This window comes from Stegodyphus dumicola, chromosome 7 (assembly GCF_044657685.1).
Source record: "Stegodyphus dumicola isolate Sdum_Otavi_A_Nest chromosome 7, ASM4465768v1".
Taxonomy (NCBI): Eukaryota; Metazoa; Arthropoda; class Arachnida; order Araneae; family Eresidae; genus Stegodyphus; species Stegodyphus dumicola.
This window is the reverse complement of record NC_140774.1, coordinates 180,343,211-180,369,821: the sequence shown is the minus strand read 5'-3', so window position 1 is coordinate 180,369,821 and position 26,611 is coordinate 180,343,211. Positions and strand designations below refer to the sequence as shown.

Sequence of the window (26,611 nt, the reverse complement as noted above, 5' to 3'; positions counted from 1 at the left end):
AATACAAAGAAGAACTAAATATTAAAGACATACTATTATGATGGTACCTTTAATTTTAGCCGTTCTTGAAATGATTTCATTTGCTATCATTTGCTATTCATAACAATGAAATCATTTCATGATTTCATTGCTATGGGGATAATAATAATAATAAGAGATACAAAATTTAATAATAATACAATAAGTAAATACAAAATAATAAAGTAATAATAATAATAATAATAAGAGAATAAGTAAATACAAAATTTACTCTTGGAGTCGCTCCTACTAATGCATTTTCTTATAATACATACCAAATTTTTTCAAATAATACACACCGAATTTTTCAAAGTAATAACATACCAAATTGTTTCCATGTTTCAATTCTACAACTCAAATTATGTCTAGATATAAAGTTTTGTAAAACGAAATCCAGTTTAAATATATAAATATTAAAGGGAATGCTGCATTTTCTAACTCAGTTTTTAGGCGTAGTTTCTTACAAATTTCATACTGAATTTAAGTACCAGAATGGATATTCAAAATGAATTATGTCATAATTGTTTGGAATAATTGACTGAATCACTTTATAAACATATTTCCTTTTTATTATATCGTTTCAAACTACAGCATTTTTGGAGAATTTTATAATGATGTATAAAATGCGAGTAATTTCATGCAATAAAATTCATGCTTTTTATATTTTCTATTTTAATAAGTATGGGTAATTTTTCCTTATTATTCTTTGTATGCATAAATTGAATTTGTCTTACGCTTTTTGCACTGAAGATAGCTGTAAATAAATATAAACAAATTAATGCACTCTCACCTTCTTAAATATGCAAAATCTTCGTATTTTCTTAATGTGTCAAATATTGTCAAAGGTGCGCCTTTACTGAGTGATTTTGATTGTTAAATATTTAGATGGAATAGTTTATATTTATATAAGGTCCATAAGTACGGAGGTTATTAAACATGATGTCATATTCTACTCTTAAACATTTTATTATGGCACTAGTCAACTCAAATTCTAAAGGAATTTGACCTTTATATATTATAATGTAATTGTTTCGTGCATGATTCCAAATGGTGTTCCTTCTCTGCATCACGACTTTAAAAGCTACGGCAGTTAAAATACTAATTAACGCAGCGATCCTTCAAATTATTTAAAAACCGAGAAACTTAGCACGCAGTTCTTTTATAAGTTGTAATTTGCTCGCAAATTTTAATAATTCTCAAATGATTGTCTCAATAAAATCTGCAAAGAGATTTAACATTCTTTAGTCCACGAAAATTAGATTATATCGACAGAAGATCTTTAAATGAATGCTTCGAATAAAATGGAATCATTTATCGAATTTTAAAACGCAGGATAAATATTATCAGATACTCATGTTTTCATTTTCATTCTAGATGCTTTTATTTACCTCTATATTAAATAAATATAAAGGAATCGAAAGAAGTGTAGTTCATGACATGAAGAATAATTATTGCTATGAACCTAACTGAAAATTACATATAAACTGGGTTTCGAATATACTATAATTTTAATCATTAAAACTTTATAGCCTAGTACGTGATACTTATCTTTTTTCTTCTTCTTGCAGTACTGCTTTGTTGTGACATATCGAAAAGAAGGCTCCAAGCATTATGAACTCAAAGCGGAAACTGAAGCTGAGTGTAATGGGTGGATACGCGCCATCGACACAGCCAGGTAACAGTTTTTAAAATTTTCATTTGATAAGTATTTAAATTTAAAAATCTATCGATAAAAAAATATTTGCATATTTTATATATTGCGTTGGCAAGAAATTAATTTCGGTGTTTTAGTGTGAAATAAACCTCAATTTTTTTTCTTTGAAAAATATGAATAGTTTTTTTTCCGTTCTGCTCGATGACCTTTTGCCATTTTTCTGGTAACTTCACGATTCCGCGCTCATAGAACTTCTGGTCGCGTTATCAATAAAAACTCAACCAAATGCGATTTAAGTTAATTTTTTTTACTAAAATTTTTACCATTTAAGAAGTTTTGTGAACTTGATATTGCTCGAGATGTGAAAGGCCTCGTATTATGTTGGTGAAACACGATTCCTTTGCGATTTGCCATTTCTGGCCTTTTCTCTTTGATTGGTTTCTCCAATTTCTTATTTCACACGTTTTTGGCAGCAAAACATTTGAGTTACTCGTTCGATTGCTTGGAAACAGTTCAAAATACACAGCTTTCTTATTCCAAGAAATTTATCTTTTTCATGATGCAATTTAGCTTTGATTGATGATGGTCTTTTTGCATGATCTTTTGCATGATCTTTAGCAAAGACCTTTATCTGATGCAATTTAGCTTTATTGATTGTTGACTGATCATGCTTGGACCGTGATTGTTTTTGATTGATGATATATTTTGCATTACCAGCGATAATTCATTTAAAAAAAAAAGAGTCGACTGCATTACGTTTGAAATGCGTATCCCAAATTGTGATTCATTGTGTTAAACAAATTTCTTTCATTTCATGCGGAACTCAAATACCGAGTTTGTTGACGAGTCCAAGGCATCTTATGTCATTTTTAATTGTTGTGTGTGATACATGTAAAATTTTTGCAATCTCTCGAGCAGTTATGGGACGATTCGATTTAATTATATCTTTAAGTTCGTCATCATCGACTCCAGAAGTTCAGCCAGAACGTTGGTCATTTTCAAGTGCAAAATCTCCCGAACGAAATTTTTATACGAATCCTGACAGATGCATTCTGTTAGGCAATCAACATCACATCTCTCTTTGTGAGTCTCGGCCACATTACCGTCTTTATCAAAATAAAAAGTAAAATACGTCGAAAATGTTCATTTTTTCAAACTGAGACTTTTAAACAAAAATACATGGAATATAGCATACATGGAATATGCATGTTTCCATAGCAACCTAAAGAAAAGAAGAAAGAGTATAAGATTGACAAAATATTTGTCTTTCTAATTTAATGAACTAATTCAAAGATTTAAATGAAATGTGTTGCTACTCTCCAAGTGAAAACATTTCTCATAATGTTGTCCATTAGCACAGAGGAAAAATGTAATTTCTTTTTCAAAATTTCTTCTGTTATTAATTAGCAAAACTAAGAGATTTAAAACAAATAATTGCAGATTTATTTCAGTTATTATTAATTACTACCTGGAACCGTGAAATAACACTAGCTGAATTCATTAAAATCATTGATACATATAATAAAAATGTCCTTTTGTTTGCTTGTTTGTGTCTGCGTCTTTCATACAAATCTACACATTTATTCCGATCTTAATGAAATTTTTCGCACTTGAGATTCAAAACGCACGGAAGGTTACTGTCTTTATGAGATTTCGGAAAATCACCCGACGTGTTCCCCACTCAGGCCATTTATATTAGAACGGTACACTTATGACACTGGAAGTTGCTACATATATTTCACGTTCCCAAGAGGCAACATACTGCTTTTATATCTTCGTGTTTTCTGGTTAAATTAGAAACAAATACTCACGCTTTGCAGAGGGGCAACACATGGCTTTTAAATCGCTGAGATCTTAATCAAAATTAATACTGAATTCTATCTCAGACATAGTTATATGGTGATCGTATAAAGGTAGTTGTAATTCCTTCCCAGTAATTGCTTTAATTCAGCATATGAGGCCTAATTAGTACTCATCATGCAATTGGTGAAGAATGAATGAGGCCACTGTGTGATAAAATATCTTGCATTTTGAGGACCGGAGAATTATGTAACCTAATTAACTAGTTTAACTACAGCTTGGTGCCGAAGAATTCTAGAAAGTGAAAGTATTTTGTGTAGCACAGTTAAGTGGTGAATGTGTTGTGAAATATGCTTGACATAGACAATATTATCTTTCAAGGATCAATTAATAAATTAGTGACAATCAAATAAACTGAATGCATCAAATACATAAACAATGAAGTGTTACAATAACATCAATCATTGGTGATAGATAAATAAGTATAATTTACACATCATATCATATACATTTTTATGTGTTTATTGTATAACGTCTTTTATTCTTAGGCAATATGAACTAACTAGACTTTAACAGACTGTGTAGGAAAATATTCGCATATCTTAAGTACAACAAAATTCAGAGAAAGGCCTGCAAAAAACCCTTTATTAATTCAATTATAATTCACAGATGGCACCAACTCGTGTTTACAAAAGTCAAAGCTTTTGGATTAACTCAAAAAGGTAATGAGTAACTAAAAGTAAAATAGTAGGCAGGCTCTGATTCGTAAAAGTCGTCGTAACAAGTCTAATGGTAAGAAACGATCAGTGCCATAGAAATCTAATAGTAAATCAAAGATAGTAATGTGACCTTCAAGCAGGCAGAACACGGTCTAAATTCACCTTCCAAAACCTTCCCCTAAATACTAACTTCTTTCTATCTCATTCGAATATACTCGAGGTAATACATTTAAGACTGGCAGAAATCGTGGGTTGACATCAAGAGCGAGAAGAAAGGTTGCTTCAAAATAAAATTAATTGTTATGTAAACTAAATGAATTCCCACAAATATAACGTCTAGCTTTCTCACGTGCATGCACACCTTTCAACTGAACAGTCACACTTTCTGAGAAGATTTCGCCCTTAGCAAAATTTCGTTATAAAAAGTCAAATAACACAAACATCTATTGTAACTGTAACTAAGCCCAGACGGAAAAGTGGTTAGTGAAGCTGCCGTGCCGAAAGGCCTGGATTGGATTCTCAAAGAAAGCATGGATGTAATTCGTCCGTCTTTTCATAGGAAGCAACAGCTGCCCACCTGTTTGGCGCCTCCATAGTAGAGACCACCGCTTTCGACCTTAGCAGTGGCGAATGCCTATACACGGCTAGAACACACACAGAAAACGTTTTTAAGTGTTTAAACTAAGGCTTACTTTAAGCCTAGCAAAATTTTCAATGAAAAATTATTGTGTACAATCATAGAAGCCCTCTAATATACTCTGCATTTATACAGAGAATGCCTGAATGTCTCCAGTACTCTCAGAAGCCTGGGTGCCAAAGTTTCTGCTTAAAAAAATGGAGCTTGAGAGATAATATTTTTCAAGTACTCCATTTCGTGCAGTACTTCAGAAATGTTATTTTGGCTGTTACTGTTTACATTGTCGTTTTGCCTTTACATAGAAATTAATGTATTGTTACGTGCATATGACTTTGTAATGGATTAAATGCGCACAGAACCAATGAAACCTTCATGAAATTTATTTTCTTAAATCAAAAATAAAATAAATGTATAAATAGCTACTTTACAATTCTGAAACTTTCCATTCAAATATACTCGTGCGGCTGTTCTCAATATGACAGAGCATAATTAATAGTTACCACTTTAAACTACTATAAATTTTGAACACAAGACAATGAAAAGCGAAAGCTCGCATGCTGATCTCTCATTACTTTGAACTAAAAACCGATGATCTGTACTGTCTTATATACTTTTCTCCCGTTCGCCGAGAAATTTCTAGTACATTTCATTTCTTGAATTTGCTGGAAGGCATACACAGTTACAGTTACCTAAGGACCGGACCAGATTGAAATTTTTGAATGACACATTCCAAAGCGCTCCTCTCTTTGCTGCTTAATTGTGCATTCTGCAGTAACTCAGACGTTAGGCTCGCCGAAGACACAGCGACTGGAAGACTGTTAATTCGCTTGATGCAGATGACTGGAGAACATGCTGCAACCAGTTCGCTTTTCTTAATACTTTTTGCCTAATGTTGACAACTCTCACCCAAATGACGGTCTTCGAAAGGTGGATAAGTGCTAACACTACTGTACTCTTTTCGGGTGTTACAATTCTTGGGATATTCCATTATGCTGTATTAACGTTTAAATTTTCATCCATGTTAAATTTTATCACCGGACACATTCTAGAGAGTAACGCAGAGCGGTGTCCACTTGAGTTTACCTACCATTCGTTGAACCAGACCTTTTAGGATGATGGTAACATTGGCTCCTTTATCGATGGTCATATTGCAAAGAGCTCCATTCATATCTCACTTGATGAAAAGTCCATTACTGCTGCCACTCAATGCAGATTTCTGAAGCTCATTAAAATTGGACTGCTCAATATATGGCAACCTCAAGCTCTTGAAATGGCCACTAGTTAGTTTTTCGTCCTCTTTCTTGGCGTGGTCTTAGCTCCCGTGTTTTGGGTTGTTCTGCAGTTTCATCGTACATAGCCTTCACTACCGCAGTTCCAATACTTTAGGATCGGTTTGTTGCTACACATATTCCACCTTAAGTCATTGACTGGCCTCGTTAATTAGTCTAGACTGGCTGTCACTTTAATTAGTCTAGACTGGCTGTCACTTTTTCCGCTGTCTCCTGGCCATAAGCAGCTCTGGCTGCCTGATGATTTTTTACGGGTTGCTTGCTGAGCTGCTGCCAACTTCATGGCCTAAATTAAAGCGCTTTTTACATCCTTTATATCCTCCATTCGCAGGAATTTCTATATCTCAGGATCCCGGATGCCTTTGCTAAAGTACTACAGGGATAGGTTTTCCCTTGTTTCTGTTGAGCAGTCCGAAATGACGGGATAAAAAATTCTTGCAACATCCGTGGCGAGGTACTAGAGTGTTTCCGTGGAACTCTCTTGGCTAGATTTAAACTGCAAACTGCTATAGTCTTTCAAACGCATCTTGCCAAGGAACAGCTCCAATCGTCCAACAGAGCTCCGAAATCTTTCTTATAGTTTTCGAGCAGAGTTTGAAGAATATCCACTGTGTCTGTTCTCACAAAAAAAGGCGAGGTGACAGATCTTAGCTTCAGAATCCCATTTATTTGCATTTGCTACTATAGATAAGAGTCATGTACACTTTCCAGAAATTCTTTCCATCTGAAGAGGGTCTGGAAGACTCAAGCAGAAATTTAGAGTCGCCAAAGTTGTTTCCAGATTTCAATCTGGAATGTTTTGACCTTTCAATGTCCTTGGCGATAGCAGAAACTCTGTCACCGATTTGTTGCACGCTAGTAGAAACTCTTTTTTTGATTTGTTCTTCGACGGCAGAAACTATTTTTTCGATTTCTCCATTTTATTTTCAACTATGTCTATTCTGCCATACATAGCCTTGAATGTGATTTCTCTTATGACAGGAATAACTCTTTTCATTTCCTCTTGTCCTGCTTCTGTCTTTTCTTGAACCGACTTAGCTGTCCTTTCCATATTTCCTTGGAATGCAGCAAAAGCTGTCACTAGCATTATTAAATGCTTCTTTATCGCACTTGTCACAGGCATTCAGTCCCACTTCTGACACCAAAATTGTTACGCACGTACGGGATAGTACCGGATATACAACTGCACAGGGAAAGGTATAGGACAATAATGTAGACAAATGTTCGCCAAGTTAGATGACTTTAGGCTATTTATCACCAAACTTGGCAATAAAAATTAGTTTCCAAAATCAGCGCCAGCTTGGCGATTAGACAGATATCCATTTACCTCCATGTTAAATGGACTTACCCTTGTAACCCTATTTTTCCGTCAATGCTTCGCCTTCTGATGCCTTTCATGTTACATTATAAAATAGATACTATAATGTACATGTAATTTAACTAAAAGTATTTAGGCATATACAAAATTCGCAACAATACTGTCAAATTAAGAAATTGTTAATGTATGATTTATTTAAAAATTACGATATATAACTCTTGTTATCTTTGATACCATCAGAACCATTACTAAAACACAAATTCACAAGAAACGCTATGTATGAGTAGTTACACAGGGAGGATAAATAATATAATTAATTAGTACATAGCTTTGGGTATTGTAGAAAGCTTCAAATAAAGCTAAGCTAAATGCTTCAAGTAAAGCTGTAGGAATTACCTGAAAAAGTCAGTAGTTAAAATTACATAGAGTATGCAGATAGAAGCGATCGGAATAATCAATTAGAACTGTTTATTACAGAAGGTTTCAAAAACACCGAAATCACGGAACTGTAGACATTTCCTGAAATATTCAAAAGCAGAAATTTAAAAATAGTACATATTTGAAAAAATAATAAAATTACTGTATAGTGAGGAGGAATCAGAAAAGAATGTAGAAGGTTTCAAGCCATTCAGTTAGAAGTTGCTTTAAATTTCAATATCGCAAAAAACTTGAAAATAATTGATAAGAAAGAAGAGTATTATTATAATTTTTAGAAATCGTTGAAAGCATAATCTATAGAAATTCTGATTTGAATCTGACCTATCAGCAACTTTCGTTTAAGGGGCCTTATACATCTTAAATCCCTTATGATCTTCGAATATGTGACTGTTGCAAGAATTGGGGTAATTTATTTATTTTAAAAGCAATTACTTCCAGCTTTTTACAGCTGACTACATAATATAGCTGCTTTAGAAACTAGTAACCAGAAAGTTTGTGTTGCCCCAAATATTTTTGTAATTTAATACGCTTTGTGACAAAAGGTTTCGCCCTGTTTCCACCTTGCGCGCATGATATTTTAAAAATGGCTAATGGTACATACTTAAAATTTAATGGAATTCTTTATATGGCACTATTTTCTAACTGAACCAACAATTTAATGAATATTGTAATGTTAAAAAAAATTATGCACGAAAACATTACAGATTTTTTTTTAATAAAATACATTTTATAAACTCAACTCCAAATAAAATAAAAATTAACATGAAATTCTTAGAATTTTAGGTTCACAGTAGTTTCCAAATGTTATAAAAGCTATATATTAAATATGAAATTAAATTATGCAATAGAATGTTTTAAACTGTGCGCGCAAGGTGGAAACTGGACGAAAAATTTTGTCACAAAGCGGATTAAATTATAAAAATATTTGTGGCAACAAAAACTTTCGAATTACTATTTCAAAAAGCAGCTATATTTTGTAGTCAGCTGTAAAAATTTGGAAGTAATTGCTTTTAAAATAAACTATAATAAAGTTATCCAAATTCTTGCAACAGTAACATATTCGAAGATCTTATAGGTTTTAAGGTGTATGAGTCCCCTTAAATAAAATTTATAAGAATCAAAGAAACATTCCTAAACTAAGGCAAACTACAAGTACCTTTACCTTTCATTATCATACTGTAAAAACGTATGAAACTTCAGTAAATAAAATATTAATAATTCAATTTTCCAGTATTTAAGAAAAGAAAAAAAAATGTCATAAAAGTACTCTAGTAAATATATTAAAAAAACAGGAAAGCAGAAAATGCAAATCTGATCTGACAAAATTCAGACATGTAAAATGTAAGGGTGAAACATTCATCTCCTCAAGTAGAAAATAAATGGATGTCGCTCTTCCTCCCTTCCCCTCCAAAAAAATAGTGATTTCCGCCATTAAAATAAATGGTGTTTCTGCTGTTTTACATTTTTTTCGTACTTTCTTAAATAAGGAGAAAGAATAAGCGAAATCCGAATACCCAGGGTGCAGTTCCTAAGGTAGATAGGTAGCTTTTGAGCCTGGGAAAACGTGCTAAATATAGGATTTTCTAGCTCTGAGCATCGTCTGCTTTTGCAAAAGTAGTCGCGCGTAGTAGGTTGCCAGCGCCATCTGTGAGAAGCGACAGAAACTATACTATGAAGTTTCTGCGAAGAAGTCGAATTCGCAACGCTAGAAACTATCCTGCATTTCCGTTAATGATTTACGCAATATTGTGAATCTTATTTTAGGAAAGTGGTGAAAAATTACCTCTTTATAGTCTGTGGCAGGGCGGAGAGATTCCAGAATGAATTCTTTTTGTAAAATCTCTTGCGTTATACTGAAAATGAAGCGTTTTCAAACAAAACGTATACACTAAATGAAGGAATTGTACATTTTTGCATTTAACAATGAAATTGATAGCTCCTTTTAGCCATTTTAGAAAACAAATTATGTATGCCAAAAACAACAAACGAAATAGAAGAGATAATGTGTAGTAAATAAGTAGTAGATACGTAGTAGTAGTAAATAAGTAGTAGATAAGTAGTAGTAGTAAATAAGTAGTAGATAAGTAGTAGTAGTAAATAGTAGAAAATGAATACACGGTTAATGCCCTGCTAACCGGGGTAATACAGAAGACGACAACCTCGATTGACACGAAATAACGATTAATCGGAAGATAGTTAAAAACACGATAAAAATGAATAACCTAAACTTAATAGCAAAAATGTTATTAACAACATTTACATATCTTCAAATACTTTAATCTAAAGAATAAATTCATTTACTTATGTAACTTAAATCAGTATCCAAAGTCCTTTCTTTTCATTTCTCACTAGCACACATGTTGTTTTTATTTACATTATTCTTGCTTTTCAACAGGAATCAAAACAAAAGGCTAGCAAAGGAGTCAAAACAATAGATTTTAAATTCGTAATTAACCTTCCACGGTTAATCGGAAATTAACCGACACTAGTAACTGTAAATAAAGAAAAGAACAAGTATGCTTGCTTTATAAAATTATTTTTAAAACATCGTTCCAAAATTTAAATCAAACCTTCAACTAAATATTCAATATATTCAAGCAATTAAACTTTCAAATTTGGGCTATTAGCGGCTTTGATGAAATTGTGGGTTTTGACCTTAATGTTGAAGCCTGAATTTATTTACGTCTTCCAATGCTTTTGGTGCGAAAAAATTCATTATTTGTTTACACTGTTTCCCTTTTACACTTCTTTGTTGATTTTCACAAAAAATAATTTTTTGAACAATAAATATGACTAACTTTTATTGCTAGAAGTGTTATCTGATACTGCAATATTTGCATAGGTTTTAAACACCTTAGGCGTAACATTCGTAACTGGGATACGTTAAAAACATTATCACAGGAAAGTAAACGTTTACATTTAAAATGAAACTCATTTGAAATTTTAAATGACAAGTTAATTTTTCTTTGCAGGAATCAAGTTAATGGTTTTAATAATGAGTTAAAATTATTTTAATCGCCTTCATGTGCACATTTTAGGAACCGTCCTTAATAAAATATATCAATATTATTATAAAAGCATAGCGTAGCACTGACACTGTACAAGAACAAATGTTTATAGCTTTTATTACCAGTATAAAATACACTATAAAACAAGTTTTCTGGAAGATATTCCCTTTCTTAATGCAGATTTTCTCTATTACTATGAAAGTACTATGAAACTATATTTTTGAAACTATTTTGATGAGAATGATAACCAAATTCGTCTCCTTCAATTTTCATTTCAGCATAGACTGGTACATGGTTTCATTCAAAACCATCTCTTTGGAAAACAAATTTACTTTATTATTTCACTAAGATTAGTAAGAACAGAAAATTGAATTTCAATACGTATCGAAATTTGTTTAAGTTTCTTGTTTTCTGCACCTTATATTTTGCTAAAAATGTTTGGCATATGTAGTTTTCTACTGCTGTAAAGTAAGTAATTTATATAAATGATATCTTACTAGGAGAAAATGTAAGTTGTATAACTACTTGAATTGAAAACATTATTGAGAAACAATGGACTCTTATGGGAGATTAAATGAAAATTCTTTTTGAGATTATTAGTTTTCAGGGTTATTAGTCACGGATGGAATAGTTAGATTGGTCAAGATGAATATATGGATAGTGAGTACGTCTTAGAAGATCATGACGCACCAAAAATATGATAAAACTGTATTATGTTGAATACTAGGTCGTTTAAAGCAGGCGATTTATTATAGTCAGCCTTTGTAAGAGAATTGGTTTATGTACTATAGATCTACGAACTAACTGGGATCAAACGAGATTCAAATAATTAAAAAATATGGATTAGATGTTTTTTTGAATGTAAGGTAGAGCATTTTATCTTTTATTAATTATACTTCACTTTAAAAAGTACAAAGAAATAAATAGCACCTTATATTCTAGATAAAAAATTCTCACGGAAGAAAGCAACGAGAAGTGTAGCAAAAATTTTAAGAAAAGTAACTAATTGCAAATACTCTATTTACATTGTGAAACAAACATTTCTTGCGCGCAGAGACGATAAAATGGCTATTTAGTCTATTTCTAAGGGAAAACCTTTTTCCTCATAAACCTTGATTCGCGGAGTAAACAACGAGCATTAAACTTGCATACAGTATGTAATTGTTTCTGTGTTTTACATTTATCAATTGCTATGTGATATGTCCTTATAAATCTTACATATTTGCCAAATGCCATTTGGTGATATCTTATTCATACTCGATGATTCGATTACTGAATCAAATGAAATAAGTATTTATGATATCTACACATTCATTTGTGGGGTTTTATGTATTTATTTTTAACTAATATTTAACTTTGAGTTACTTTTCCGTCATTTGCTTTTCATGGCAGAATGTAAATGAGATAGCGAGTGTTTATTCAGATTCAGGCATGTTCTGACTACTTCAGGCTTCGTTGTGCTTGACTATTAGCGATTTGATTATTCTTGAGTGCTTCTAGCCATTCGGCTTGTCTCGCCGGTTTTCTACAAACCAGACTCTTTCCTGCGCGTTCAAATTATCCCGTGAACTATTAGACTATTCTACTATATATTAATTAGTTCAACATTGTGTATTTAAGTTACGCCAGAAATGTTGGCTTGTGTAATCCAAGTTGGCTCAATGTTATTTCTTTGTGTTCAAATAAAAGTGTCTTATGCATCCTTCTCCTGACTTTCTGTTCCTGTATTCACAAAACCAGAAGATAATTCTTCTAGAGTCTCTTTAAACTCTGTAATTTATGCTCCCAAAGAACACCAGACTTGATACATCTAAATTAGTTTAATATATGCTTAAGAACAATGTATAATGTTCAATGTTTTGCATCATTTACGTAAGCACAAAAATTTAAATACTTACAGCAAGCTAGGTAGGTTTAAACTTTAAATAATCTCGAAGGAAGAAAAAGCAATCCTGATACTTCAAATGCCTCTCAACTGGAGTTTTACTATATATCATTTAAAAATTATCATCTAACCGGGACAGTAATTAGGATTTTGACTGTTGTACCGAAGGGCCCGAGTTTGAATTCCGAAGAAAGCATGAATATTTGTAAATTTATAGTGTCTGTGCGGCAGGGAGGAAGTCTAAATATACGGCGAATCGAAAGTCCTTTTGAGAGGTTGCTGGTAGGGTAAGAGGGGTGGAAGACCTTCAGACACGTCCTACAGGGGTATTCTCCATCAAAATTGGGAGGGGGAGGAACTTAACAAAGTCGTTCTGTCACCTGTGTGATACTCAAGAATCATGCCAACGACAGGCACAGTCTTGAACTCCTTGCCACGAAGGGCAAGTAACAGTAACAGTAACAAGTAGTAGTTCAGTAGACAGTAACATCAGAACAAGCTCCTTGCCACGAATGGCAAGTAACAGTAACAGTAACAAGTAGTAGTTCAGTAGACAGTAACATCAGAACAAGCTCCTTGCCACGAATGGCAAGTAACAGTAACAGTAACAAGTAGTAGTTCAGTAGACAGTAACATCAGAACAAGCTCCTTGCCACGAATGGCAAGGAGCTTGTTTTGATGTTACTGTCAGACAAGTGAGGTAAGTCATGACAACAACAACATGATTGGTAGCATCAAAAAATTACCATTCACTTAATCCTTCTGTTCGCTTTTGATCTTGGCTTAAATTAAAAATTTTCAATTCTTTATTTACACTTGGACAATGCTGAAACCAGAAGATACGAATACATATCTTTGCATGCTTGCAAGGCTTTCGTATAATTTTAATCAATAACAATATTACATACGGCAAGAACTTCATTTGAAAATCTTATTTGCATTGTTCTTTCCATTAGTATGCTTCGGTCATCTCATACTATTAAATACACTTTCGTGGTTTCAGTGATAGACTGGTCCATGGAGTTAAATGAAAGATTCTTCTCAAGAAATACAAAAAAATTAACCAATGAAATTATAATTCTCATACTAATGTTCAAAGCATAAATATTCATCCCATTCATTTTATTGTGATGTTCATTTTAGCTGCGTCTAAGAACCACTCATGCAATTCCTTGAAGCATATTCTGTAGACATAATCTTTGCATAGTGTTGTTTTGATATTGTAGCAAAGAATTATTTTATTAGGACAAAAATATTAATAGTAAACTTCGCGTGATACCATTACTTTCCTTTAAATGCTTATTTTAATATATATTTATATATATATAGTGGAAAAGACATTTACTACATATACTACCTCAACAAAGAGATTTACTGCCTATTTTATTAGGTTCGATCGCGAACAGTTTTATTTCATCCAATCGAGAACAATTTAATTTGATCCAATCGGAAAATAGGTAAGTAGAATTGTTTACGAAAGAAAATAAACAACACTTTTATCAATAAAACCACTGTTTTCGACTCCTTTTGCCTCCAAGCAAATTAATTTATTGCTGCCTGAGGTATCTTAGTTATCTAGAGATCTATCGAAAACTGCAGCACTAAAGGAATCAACGGAGCAGTTTTCTTCTTGTCTACTAAAGTGATAAACATTTTCCTCACACTGGGAGAACATAACGCCCAGAAGGGTCATATTTACTCCACTTTACGATGCTATAAAACCTCTGCTATCGTTGTAATGAGCTTAGGCTTTGAAATGACAAACGACTTGAGAAAATAGAGACGAAAAAAATATCGATAGCTTAATGTTATCCCTATTAAGATCGATCATTTTCTACAAAAACCAAAAACTTCATTTTTGGAGGGAATAAGCTAGTTATACTCGAATTTCTTGCTACATGATCTTCTGTAAGCAAAGAATCTACCACCAGCAGGAGAAGTTCATGGACTTCTTCAGGTGGAATGTAATGTGAACTAATTGCTTTACATACTCCTTAGATAAGGATGTTCATCTTGACCCCAGAAGCTGTATCTTAATGAATTCAGCTTTTAATAACGTGGCCATTTTATTGGCCACGTGAGAGAATGTTGCGCGGTGAACGAAAATCTCCATGTTATTAAAAGCCTCTTTAAGCTTAAATATAACGTTTACTTACTCCGTAAGCGTAATATTATCGCCTTTATTCTTTTGGGATAAAATATTTTTGCTGTGAGTTAAACTGTAACTGTTTCCTATATTCATAATGGTAATAAATTATGTTTACTATATTTAATTTCTTATTGTCATTTCCATCTCAGACCATCGGACTAATTTCCTAATCAGATCTGGAAAACGATTATTCAGTGCGTAAAATGTCATGAATTTTAACGCTATCACGAATACTTAAGTCTATTGAAAGCCTACTCTACCCTTCTCTTTCAACTGTTAAAAATTTATTACGCTCAGCTTGGCTTATCTGGCATGAAATAAAATTAAACGGTATGTAAAATGTAACACTTTCTCAAAGATCTAATCTTTCATCTGCATTTTCAGTCTTTAATTTCGTGATTTTTAAAATTGAATAATACATTACACCAGTCTCATTGCTGTAAATATTTGTATTTTAATGAGTGTATTTTATTTTGTGTATCTTTAGAGCCAAACATTGGTTTTACTTATCCATTTTGTATATTTTATATAACAATTTTAGTGTATACTCCTGTTTAATTGAATTTGTTACCAGGTATTGCATTTATAATTACTTGGTTCGTATATAAATTTGTAACTTTTGTAATTCTGAACCGAGCAAAATTTAAATTGTGAAAATAGTTGTAGAGATTTCTAGATAACTCGTAAGGTTTTGACGATATTTTTGTCGCTAAGTTGACAATATTCAACGACTATTCGCCTATTATCAATGCGACATTTTGGAAATTTTCGGAAAACGCATTTTCGAAACCTTGGGAACGATTTTCGTCGAAGCTTCTAGAGGCAGTGGGCAAAATACGACTGCGTTGAAGTCGCGAGTCAGTTCAGGGCAAAGGAGTTAACCGAGAGAATCAATTCAGAACTGCGAGTTTCTATCTTTAACTATTGGTTGCACTGGTAAGTGACCTAGGAAGTTTGAGGCATTTCATGCCTAATAAAAAAAAACTTTTCTTACTGTTATTCTTCAGTAATTTATTAGCTTAAGCTTCTTTTCGCTATATCTTAAAAATACTACACAGACTGAAGAAGGGTGTAAACGAGCCTTTATTTTAAACTACAATAGGGGAACAAAAATCACACCTGATGCTTACAAATCAGGCAATATCTGTGGCGAGAACTCAAAGTAAGTAGAAATTCAAATATAAAAAATTAAACCTAGATATATAACTGCCAAAAGCTACTGAGAGTAAAATAACCGCAAAGTTGCCTCTATGACTTGCACCAGTGGCTCTGTCTAAAACAAACTCAACCTATATATACGCAAGCTGATTTGCATTCTGGAGGGAAAACGGAAAGAGAGAACTGACAGTAAGGATTCAAAATATAAAATAACTGGTTAAACAAATTAAATAAAACTTGCAAGCTGTTTACAGTTTACTTTACAGTGAGCTGTTATCAGTAAAAATTCTATTTCTTCTCGCTTATCTGAAGTAGTTATTAAAAAGATTGACACGCTCCCATATCGCGCAACAACATATTATCTTTACTAAACGTTTCTTCACTTTTGTATCAGTACTAATGTACTCATAATTTCTCACGATTTAGTAACATTTAGCTTTGTGTCATATTGAAATATATACAAGAAATTAAGGCAGTATATTAAAAGAAAAAGAATTTAGCGGCAAAGTACCAGCGGCATTTTGGTCTTACAGTTCCTTAAAAAATGACCAAAAACACAGAATTGCCATATTTCCACATAAAAATATATGCTTACTTATTACTTGTGGAGGCTTTGAAACGGTAGAATTAAAAATGACAGTTAACATGAACAGACCAAGAGTTTAGCTTCGTTTTCGTTATGGAAGAAAAATTAAGTTCCCCCCTAAAACCTCACCTCAATCAGCCCTGCGCCTCGAGCTACATTTCATTTTCTGTTTGACGCAGTTAAAGACTATTCTGATTTTTTTCAGGACTTCTGTCCATACATAAATCTCTGATAAACTTCTAAGCTGGATTAGGGCGTTTTCAATTAAGTATAAAAGAATTCCAAGAAACATAGAACTAATTAAGAATTTTTTGTAACCTATGACATTTTGTCAGTTTCCCTTAATACCATAGTTATATATGCGAGAACTGAAACCATTTATCTTTGCTTTCTAAAATTTAATATATACTTTGTTGATTCTTAATTCCCAATACATAATTATTTCCAATACGGGTGTAACTCAAAATGTTTCCAGTCACTGTTGTAAAATATATATCGCAATGAAATAAATCATATAGTGAATTTTATTTTCTTGAACTTCCAACTATTCATACTGTTGAATGCATAAATAATTCAAAACCGTAGCACAATTGTAATTCAAACGAACTCTTGTAGAATCATTAGGGCTTTTTTTTAAGCAGGAGGCGTGAAAAATGTGCAGTGCACTAGCCGGGATTCGAACTCTGGACCTCTCGAATGCTCGTCGAAGATGTTTCCACTTACACCATGAAGACATGTGTAAAAAAGGAAGAAAATACCTTATATCCTTCACCTTTTAATGGACGACTGGGGATTAGGGGACCTAATTGTCAAATCCCGATGGTGACGAATTATCGTCCAGCTGAAAATGTGCAATGCCGTCACCGGGACTCGACCTCTGGACCTCTTGAACTTCCAGTATGCTTCCAGTTGCACCTCGAAGGCATATGAAAAGAAGGGAGAAATTACCTTATATCCAATTAAATGAATTCTTTATGGGTTTTAAACAAACTACATGCAGTTTACTCTTTAAATTAGAATTAATAACCCATTACATTTCTATAGATTTTTAGTCTTCCACCCCAAATGGAAATATTTTTATTATTATTATATATTCCTTTTTGGAAAGTATATGGAGATTCTTTCAAATATGCAAAAAAGTTGCATATAGTTATGACGTCATTAAATGAGAACGCATTTTATCCACATATTTAATTTAACAGTTTGTCTACGCATTTTAGTGATCTGCTGTTGCCACATTTGCTAAGATATTTACATCCTCGTTATCATAAAAAACTCAGCTTCAAAGAGCACCTTGACTATGCTTTAAATAGATAGCAAATGTTTCTTTAATGAACCAGATGGCATTTATGTGACGAAACTCAATTCATGCCATCGACTACAAGCTTCTGCTTTACAACATATGACCCGACCTACCGGATCCCTGCTTGGATTAGGGCTAAACCAAACTATACGAAAACTTTTTAATCCTTCCAGAACAAATGTCTCAAGTTTATCACAGATTCACTATGGGTTGTGAGCTAATCTGTTCTACCCAATAATTTGAAGTCTTTTGACTCTTCTTTCTCTCATAGCCTATGACACCTAAATTATCCTGACTACAAGGAGTTGTAAGAAATTCTTGATTTCAATAGATTCGTTGAGCAGCCAGTTAAAAGACCAAAAACAGGTTTTTCACAATGTAAAATGCTAAATCTTTGCTTCAGTGCCATCAGTAGTGCATTCATTCAGTCACTAGGTGTGAAAAATCATAGTCACTGCCCGATAGGTTTTAATCTCTCTAACTCTTTCACTGTCTATTGATTATTCTGAATTGATTATTTGTCTATTGATTATTTTGTTGTTTGACTTCTGAATCAATAAGAAGCAATTTTTACTGCTGGGTCTAGATCTACGGTCTGCGGCCCATAGCCATTTTCGTTATTATATATGCATTTCTATTATTAACTTCTGTTCGGGAACTACATAATATGATCTTACAATTTTTATTGTGTTTCGCTTTCTTCATCTATTCTATGGCTTCTTCACATTTATTTTCAAGCTCTTGATGAATTTCAGTGAGTTTCCATGTTACTGCTCTTTTATTTGCAGGAGCTTCAGTTTTTTCCTCAGCCGCGAAAGAATATACGTTAAGCTTTTTAATTCGTAGCTTTACTAATGAGATTGACTACATCAAATTGTGTTGTTTTCCCTTTAAAATCAAGCTTCCATATTCTTCAAGTCATAAGCATACTGCAAGAAAGGTCGATGCATGAACAATTCACTAACTGAATAATCTACTCACGAGATTTTTGGAATTTAGGTTTAGAAATTACGATGCGTAACTTATAGCGATTTATCAAAGTGAAAAATGCTCTTTCGCATTCTTTTATACGTTTTCTGTAGTAGCATCTTTATCTTTCTTCAAGAATATTTTATTTGTGTTCTAGAATTATCTAGCTGTTTGATTGTTATTGGGAAGAGAACTAATCTCCGGCATGTCTTTGCTTCTGGTATGTCTTTCTCTCTAAATTAATAATATTTAAATCATTAATTTAAAATGAAAATATGTGACGTTTTTTGGCTGAAACGTTTAGAATATATTTTTTGTCCTTTTCATTTATGATGTCAATATAATATTAGGGGAAATGCTTTGAATATTATGAAAATTTACAGTATGAATAAAATACCGGGTTATCCAGAAATATGGTTTCTTATTTTAATGTAAAGGCAGAGTTTTAGCATATGTTGTCCAGAGAAATATTAGATGGTGCGTTTAACTTCAGTTCTTCTTTTAAAATACAGTTCACGTAATATTATCATTAGTTATTATGGTGCTGTATATGCAGCAGCAACTTTCAGTTCTCAGTTAACATACTAATTATAAAAGTCGACAGACTATACAGACGTGTGTATAATGCAACATTACTACCACCGGCCATCAGAAAAAAAAGACATTTATAAACGAGAAAGATATTTAAAAAAAAGAAAACCTCTTCTCCAAAAACTTATAGTAGCATTGAGACAGCGACATGGATAAAGATTATAAAAATTATAAAGCGAGCAGTTGGACTTAATAAAGCGAATTTCAGTGTTGTTGTTATCTACTGTTTTGCAGTCTGAAGAAATTCTTTCCAATTATGAATAGCTTTAATAATAGACAGAGTTAAATTGTAAGGGTTATCCTAAGTTTTTAACAGTTAATTTTTACTTAAAGCCATTTTCCTATTTTTCTTAATTTCAGCTTACAGCTTTCTGCCAGAACGTGTTTTCAGAATCTCAGTTAAATGCAAAGGAAGGAAGAGAAAGTATTTAAAGTTTAAGTTCTACTGACTTCGTTAGAGAGCCAGAGATTCTGACCAGCGCGGATTCTCCTTTTAGGCTACTCTCTCTCTAAGCTATTTCTACGCTTTGCCGTATTTCAGGCCCTTGATAGCTTCGCCGTTTAGTCAGCGTTAAGGGCCAATTCCTGTAGAAATTTGATAGCTTCGGATATCTTTTTAGTTTAGCCCGTAACAGGGGACGTGCGGTCTCACGGACTGCGCCACATGTTCCTCCCATCACCCCTATTGCATGCTTTGTCCAAGTGAATGGATTCTTCCCCTAGCTTCACGTTTCGTGACCTTCTTTCTGGCCTCTTTTTATCGGAATGCTTTGGCAAGTGTATCTGTTGAAATTCTTCTAGAGCGGTCTATGAGACCTCACCTCCCTCTGAGTGTTACAATTTTCGGCAGTAGTGAACACATGGCTCTGAACTTAGGTCCGCGGAGATTCATTTATCCTTCTGATCCACGTTATGCAGAAGAACTGAAAAAAATTCTTGACGAAGTTGGAAGTGATTTTAGTGAAGAAGATGACTGTGAAGAAAATTTCTGCGAAAAAAGGCGAGCAGTGGTTTTGATGTCATCATTGCATCATTCGATAGAAACAGACTCGGAAACACAGAAACCTGAAATAATTGGTTTTTATAACAGAACCAAAGGTGGTGTTGATGCTTTAGATGAAAAATGTTCTGTCCATTCCTGTAGTAGGAAAACAACGCGTTGGCCTATGGCTCTTTTCTACCGGTTAGTAGATATGAGTACAGTAAACGCATACATTTTGCACCAAGGTTATAACCAAAACCCTGTTATGACCAGAATGGTGTTTTCGAAAGAATTAGCGAGAGAATTAGTCCAACCACTACTACACACGAGAGGGAAAAATCCAAGAATAAATCGAGAATTGCGCCTGACGATAAAGCGGATTTTAGGTAAAGAAGCTGGGTCTAAGGATGTGGAGCAGTGCACAAAAGAAGCAAAATTAAAGTCAAGTAAAACATGTCGTCTGTGCCCCCAAGCAGGAAAAGAAAGACAGTATATTTATGTTTATCTTGCCAAGACCCTGTTTGTTTGGAATGCACGCAAAAGTTATGCAATGAATATGCTAAAGAAGACGAAAACTAAATTGTTTACTATCAGAAAATCAGTGAGATACTGATATTTTAGGTACTGTCAAAATTTTTCTGTATTGTGCTACATACAATTTTCTGATGTTAAAATTTGCTTTGAATATTAACTAATATAGATAAAATAGTTAATTCAAAATAGATGCATTCTTATTTTTAGTTTTATAGAATTGAGTGCAGCATATGATTTTCATCGAAAAATTTGAGGCTATGGGGAAATTTTCTGGAAAAATTTTAATTTCACTTTAAAGTGTAAAAACATATTTTCTTTTCAGAGTAAAATGTTCAGGGAACATCTAAGTGAACTATCATGATGATATTTTAATTAGACGAGTTTTAAAAATTTATTATAATGCGCGGTCTCTGAGACCACACGTCCCCTGCTATGTTCAACTTTTTCACCTCCCCTGTTACGGGTTAGTTGAGTTTTAGTATCCTTGAGTTCAAGCCCAAGTAGAAGCTGTATGTCCTGAGACCGTCTGTTAACCTTATTTTGAGCAATAGAGGGTAATTAACCCTTCCTGAGTATATGTTATCTGTCTACTGAAATAAAGCGATTATTCGCTTGCCAGTTCTCAAGGTTCCACACATTATGCTGTAAATTATAGATTTGAACATTACAAAGTAATAACCTTTGAAAGGTTTAAACAACAAATTAAGTATTTGTTACGGAATACGTTAAAGCTATCGTGCGCCTGTTACTTTATATAACATCAAAATAGTAAAATGAAACCTTTTTGTGATGTTTTGAGAATTACCAGGATGCGAAATAGTGTTTGATAATTATCAAAACAGAGATACGAGGCCCTCAAATATGGTAGATCAAATGGCGCTGTTCGATTGGCTCGAAGCACAGTTGCTGCAAGGCTGAGATTTATAAATCACAACATGACAAACGCAATAAAATAAGCTTTTCAAATTTCCTCAAACTAGAGCATGTACCACTAAATTTTCATTAGCTAATTTTTGCTGTGCATTAATTTATTATAAAATTTTCTAATTTGATTAAATCTTTTTAGGCGAAGAATTTAAATGACTCTTCAGAATGAATGGTAAATTAGCTTGAATTTTAATTAAATTATTTTTTTGTTTATTTTCCTTTAATTGGTACGCAATTTCAAACGTTTGAAAAACGGCTGACCAAGAGGTGCCTATTAACTTACATACTGGCGTTATTTAACTTACGTTAGAGTTATATCAGATTTAACAGAAAACGCAAAACGCTAACGTATTAACCATCTGAAGATCTTTGGCAGGAACCAAAACCGAAAACAAACCTTCTTATCCCACTGTGCTTTCACAAGCCGTCATAAAATCATGCAATACAAGCTTAGGAAAAAGAGATGCCCGAAATCTATTCCAGGATGGACATACCTATAAACAGAATATCGAAACGAAAGCTTTCCGAAATCCTCAAGATGAATTTGGGATTTCAGATTCTATTCTTCGAAAAGTCATAGAAACTTTCCCATTTCTGCCGGAAAGATTTATGGCGAAGTGTTGGACAGAAGTCGAATGAATTCTACTTTTGAAAGGACTCACGTACATTGGAGCTCTCTCTGCATATTCTTTTATTTTGCTTATTATTTTTAGTTACCCGCTGCATACAGTCTGTTCAGAAAGAAAAAAATGGAGGTGCTACCTTTCTTGGGGCTGAAAAGAAACTAAAAGTCATTTTGTATTGAGTAGTTCACTGAAGAGACTTCGGTCTGGAGAAAGATTTCTTATCAGTATTCTGCTCGAGAATGCCTCTCTTGAGAATATGTATTTTAAGATGCGATAGAACTTATGAAATGTTCTCCTGCTTTAACATATATCTGGGAGTCAAGTGCACGCGATATTTTAAAAAGGTATAGCGTTCCGTTTTTCATGCATTAGAGTGATAGCTTACAAACAAAATTCTCCAGAGAACTTTTAAATACTTAAATGATAAAGCACTAATGCATGATTCTTTTTTCTATGAAATTGAGAACGTATCTTAATAAATAAAGCATCCGCTGAAGCAGCTGGTTTTTAGTTAATAAATTAAATTCCTAAGATAAACAGTATTTTGAAAATGAAATAGAGTAATTTTAAACATATTAAGAAACGACTGGAGTGGAAACTTAAAATGAATTCCTAATTGTACGCTCAGATTAATTGTAAAACACGTGAACGGTAATTTCTGTCCCAATAAGCCAGTAAATATGTTTTATTCTATTTAATTATTTTTGATATTATAGAAGTCGGAACGTAAAGCATAAAACAATATCTACTAGTGTTTTGTCTAAATAGAGGGAATGAATTTATTATTTTTTAATGTTTAAGGGTCATGTTTATTTAGTCTTAAAATAAATATTTCTGAAAAGAAATTTTCACTGAAGTAATTGTAATTTGAGAATTATACAAAGTTATTTAATTGATTACAAATTGTCAGAGGATAAATTGTTCCATATTCTAAATGTGAATTATTAATTAATGATTTGTAGTATTCATACACTTAATAAGAGATAAGCTATCAATGAGAAAGTATCATGAAATTTTGGATAATATTTTTATTATGAGAATGTTTGAATTTTTTTTTTTCGCTTTGTTTTGTTTTGTCAAATTTTGGATAATATTTTGTAACATGTAGTCTGGCCAGCTATCTAAAATTATAGTCTTTAGACTATAGAAAGTCTACTACTCTTTAGAAAATTAATAAATATGTTTATTGATTTAATTATTGCATGTTTAATTTGAGTTTTTAATTTTGTGGTCCACTGTAGGTCACCCATGTGATTCTTACGGAAAACATGGTTGTTTCAATTCGAACCTGGGTAATCTTATTACGGTAGTAGTAAAATTAATTTTAAGTGTTTTGTGACTATACGATCACCTTACTTAATTTATTTGCATTGGTGATTCGACCTCTTTTGCTTGAGATTTATCGTTTTCAAGTATTTTGAGTTGTACTTAAATGAAAAGTATTTGGGAACTATCTCTATAGTTGTACTGATATTTATGTGTTTTAGGAAAGTCAGTGGATCTAGTTTTATTTTAGGGAGAGACAGCGTGTTGATGATTTTGTTGCGGAAGTGCATTGCCCATTTTTGCTTTGATAAATAATCTTTTGATTTTAACAAAACACCAGGGAGAATATTTTCTTTTCATTCTTGATTTAAAGAGTTGAGCGTTGATATATTAAAACTTTATTTTTCTGAGTTGTTGATTTACAAACAAATTTTGTGAAACTTAAATTAGTTTGGTATTCACCAAATTTTTAAAGAGTTAGGATTAGTTTTTTTTATTTTATTTTTATTATGAAAGTGTTTGATTTTTTTTTTTTTTTTTTTTTTTTTTTTTTTTGGTCACGCACCAGAAAGAAATAGTTAAGAAGTCAGTTTAAAAGTTTAATGTGAAAATAATTTTAGCGTTTTTTCTACATAACATTGATAATTCTACACAACATATAAGAATAAAAAACTAAGTAGTTGACCGAACCAGAAACCAGATTACAGAGTAGTAATATATATATATATGGATTATGGATTATGTCTAGTTCTTTTATTATGTCTAGATATATGAATTATGTCTAGTTCTTTTTTAGTTTCTTTTTATTGATATGCATATTCGTGTCGGGGAGGTTTCTGTAGACAAGGGTTTCTAAAATACATTGGTTTCTAGATTATTTTTTATAAAAAATTATTTTTTTTAAATTTAATTTTTTAAAAAAGTTTAATTTAATACTTGACTTTACTTGCTTGTTTCTCAAAAGACTTCATATGTATTTTCCTTTTAGAACTTTAATTCTTAAATGCGAATTTCTAAGGGTACCACTTTATTGGTATTTCTTTTTGGACATTCTTCACTTTTTACTTTTGGTTTTGACTTTTACCCTTGCCTGCATGAATGACGAAACACGAATTGAATGATTGGAGAGTTAGGTTTGGAGGCAACTTCCCCTTGATAAGTCTGTCTCCTGCCTGCTAAACAGTCATTCACTTATGCATTTTTAAAAAAATTGTTTGGATTAATTTTAATTTGCTAAATTAGTGAATTTATTTTCATGGATTTATTTTGCACTTGATTTGCTTATGCTTCTGAATTTAAATGATATTGTAGATTAGTTCGAGAATTAAATCTTTTATATGTTTGCACATTTTTTTAAAAATTATTTTGGCTTTAAATTTGCTTTTTTTTTTTTTTTTATTTTGGCTTTAAATTTGCTTTTTTACTTTTATACGTGTTTGTTAAAATTTTAATTTTATATATATATATATATATAAAGACTGTTGTAGCCGATTTGCAAAGAAAAAGGGATGTGAACAACTAAATGCTATAGCAGTCTCATATACAAAATTTCAAAGTTCTATGGCTACTCATTCTTGAGTTATGCTAGATACATAGAGTACTTTACTCTGTTCATACGTACAGATGCCACGCAAAAACATCGTTCAAATGATTTCGAGAGCATTCTAAATGGATATTTTGGTTGAAATATGATACCGGAAACTTTTCGCGATTACAATACTTTCTTTACTTTGTGCAAGGAAATAAAAACAATGTTCACAAAGGTCCTGGCACTTCTATGCATGAGAGCCATTTTGCAAGCAGAATTTTCCTACACTTTATTAATCAGAGTAGCGAATTAAAACCATGCGTTGCCTATATATGAGGCTAAACATAGCGTTGGCCCGGCATAAAAGTTGCAGCTCTTATATGAATTTTTCTGATTTTTCGAAAGGTGACGCACTTACATAAAGGTAAAAGCATCTTTAGCAATGAACGCTAATAGAACATGATAACTAATAAACTATTTTTACTTACATCATAAGTAATGATTTTTTTTTCACTAGGGAATCTTTTATTCTCGGTACAGTAACAATGACGTTCTCGAGCGAATTTAAATTTGGTCCCGCTGCCGACGTTGCAACGAAGAAGCTCTATATTACATTATAGCTTCACCGTTAATCTTAAAATATGACTTCAAAATCAGGAATGCAGCAAATGAGTTCATTAATTTTCGATGTAATAATATACAATTTGGTTTTGTTTCTCGAGTAAATGGTTTGTATCTCATGTTCTTTCCTTGCTATCATTCGATTATCTCATCAGTTCCAGTCCATTACCTTAGGTAGTTACGTTTTTTTACAGCAATTACAAGAATATATTCAACCAGCATAGGGGAAAAAATGTCCATTTATCAACTGCTTTGGCCTATTGTTGCAAATGTATACCTTCTTTCAGTATTCGTAAGGTTTTGTGAGAGAAGAAAATCAAATGGGCGGAGAAAGCAAATTCCTTTCGTGACTTGTAAGGATGCGTCTTTATCGTTTCCTTTCTTCCTAACTGTTTTTTATACACGGGATGGGCGTATCTCTTGACAAAAATGATCGCATTCGAGGAAAGTTGTTTCGGAAGAAAAACAGCTTAGAAGAAATAAGAGAACGAGAAGATCCTTAATGAAGGGAACATCTGGAAATGATTTGCCTCAGCGTATAACTAAAAAAGATCTATGATGGTAAATACTTATATATATATGTCCTATTTTATTCATTCTCGAGT

The 26,611-nt window shown here is 32.6% G+C and overlaps 1 protein-coding gene across 1 annotated transcript in view; it reads left to right on the top strand.

Annotated features, from left to right (window-relative positions):
* Window positions 1-632: 632 nt before the first annotated feature.
* The window catches only part of LOC118187708 (ras-specific guanine nucleotide-releasing factor 2-like), a 302,120-nt gene continuing 276,141 nt past the window's right edge, over window positions 633-26,611 (top strand). The window contains exons 1-2 of the mRNA XM_085821450.1: window positions 633-647; window positions 1,587-1,693. Of these exons, the coding sequence (XP_085677576.1) occupies window positions 633-647; window positions 1,587-1,693 (122 nt within the window). The remainder of the gene's footprint in view (window positions 648-1,586; window positions 1,694-26,611) is intronic.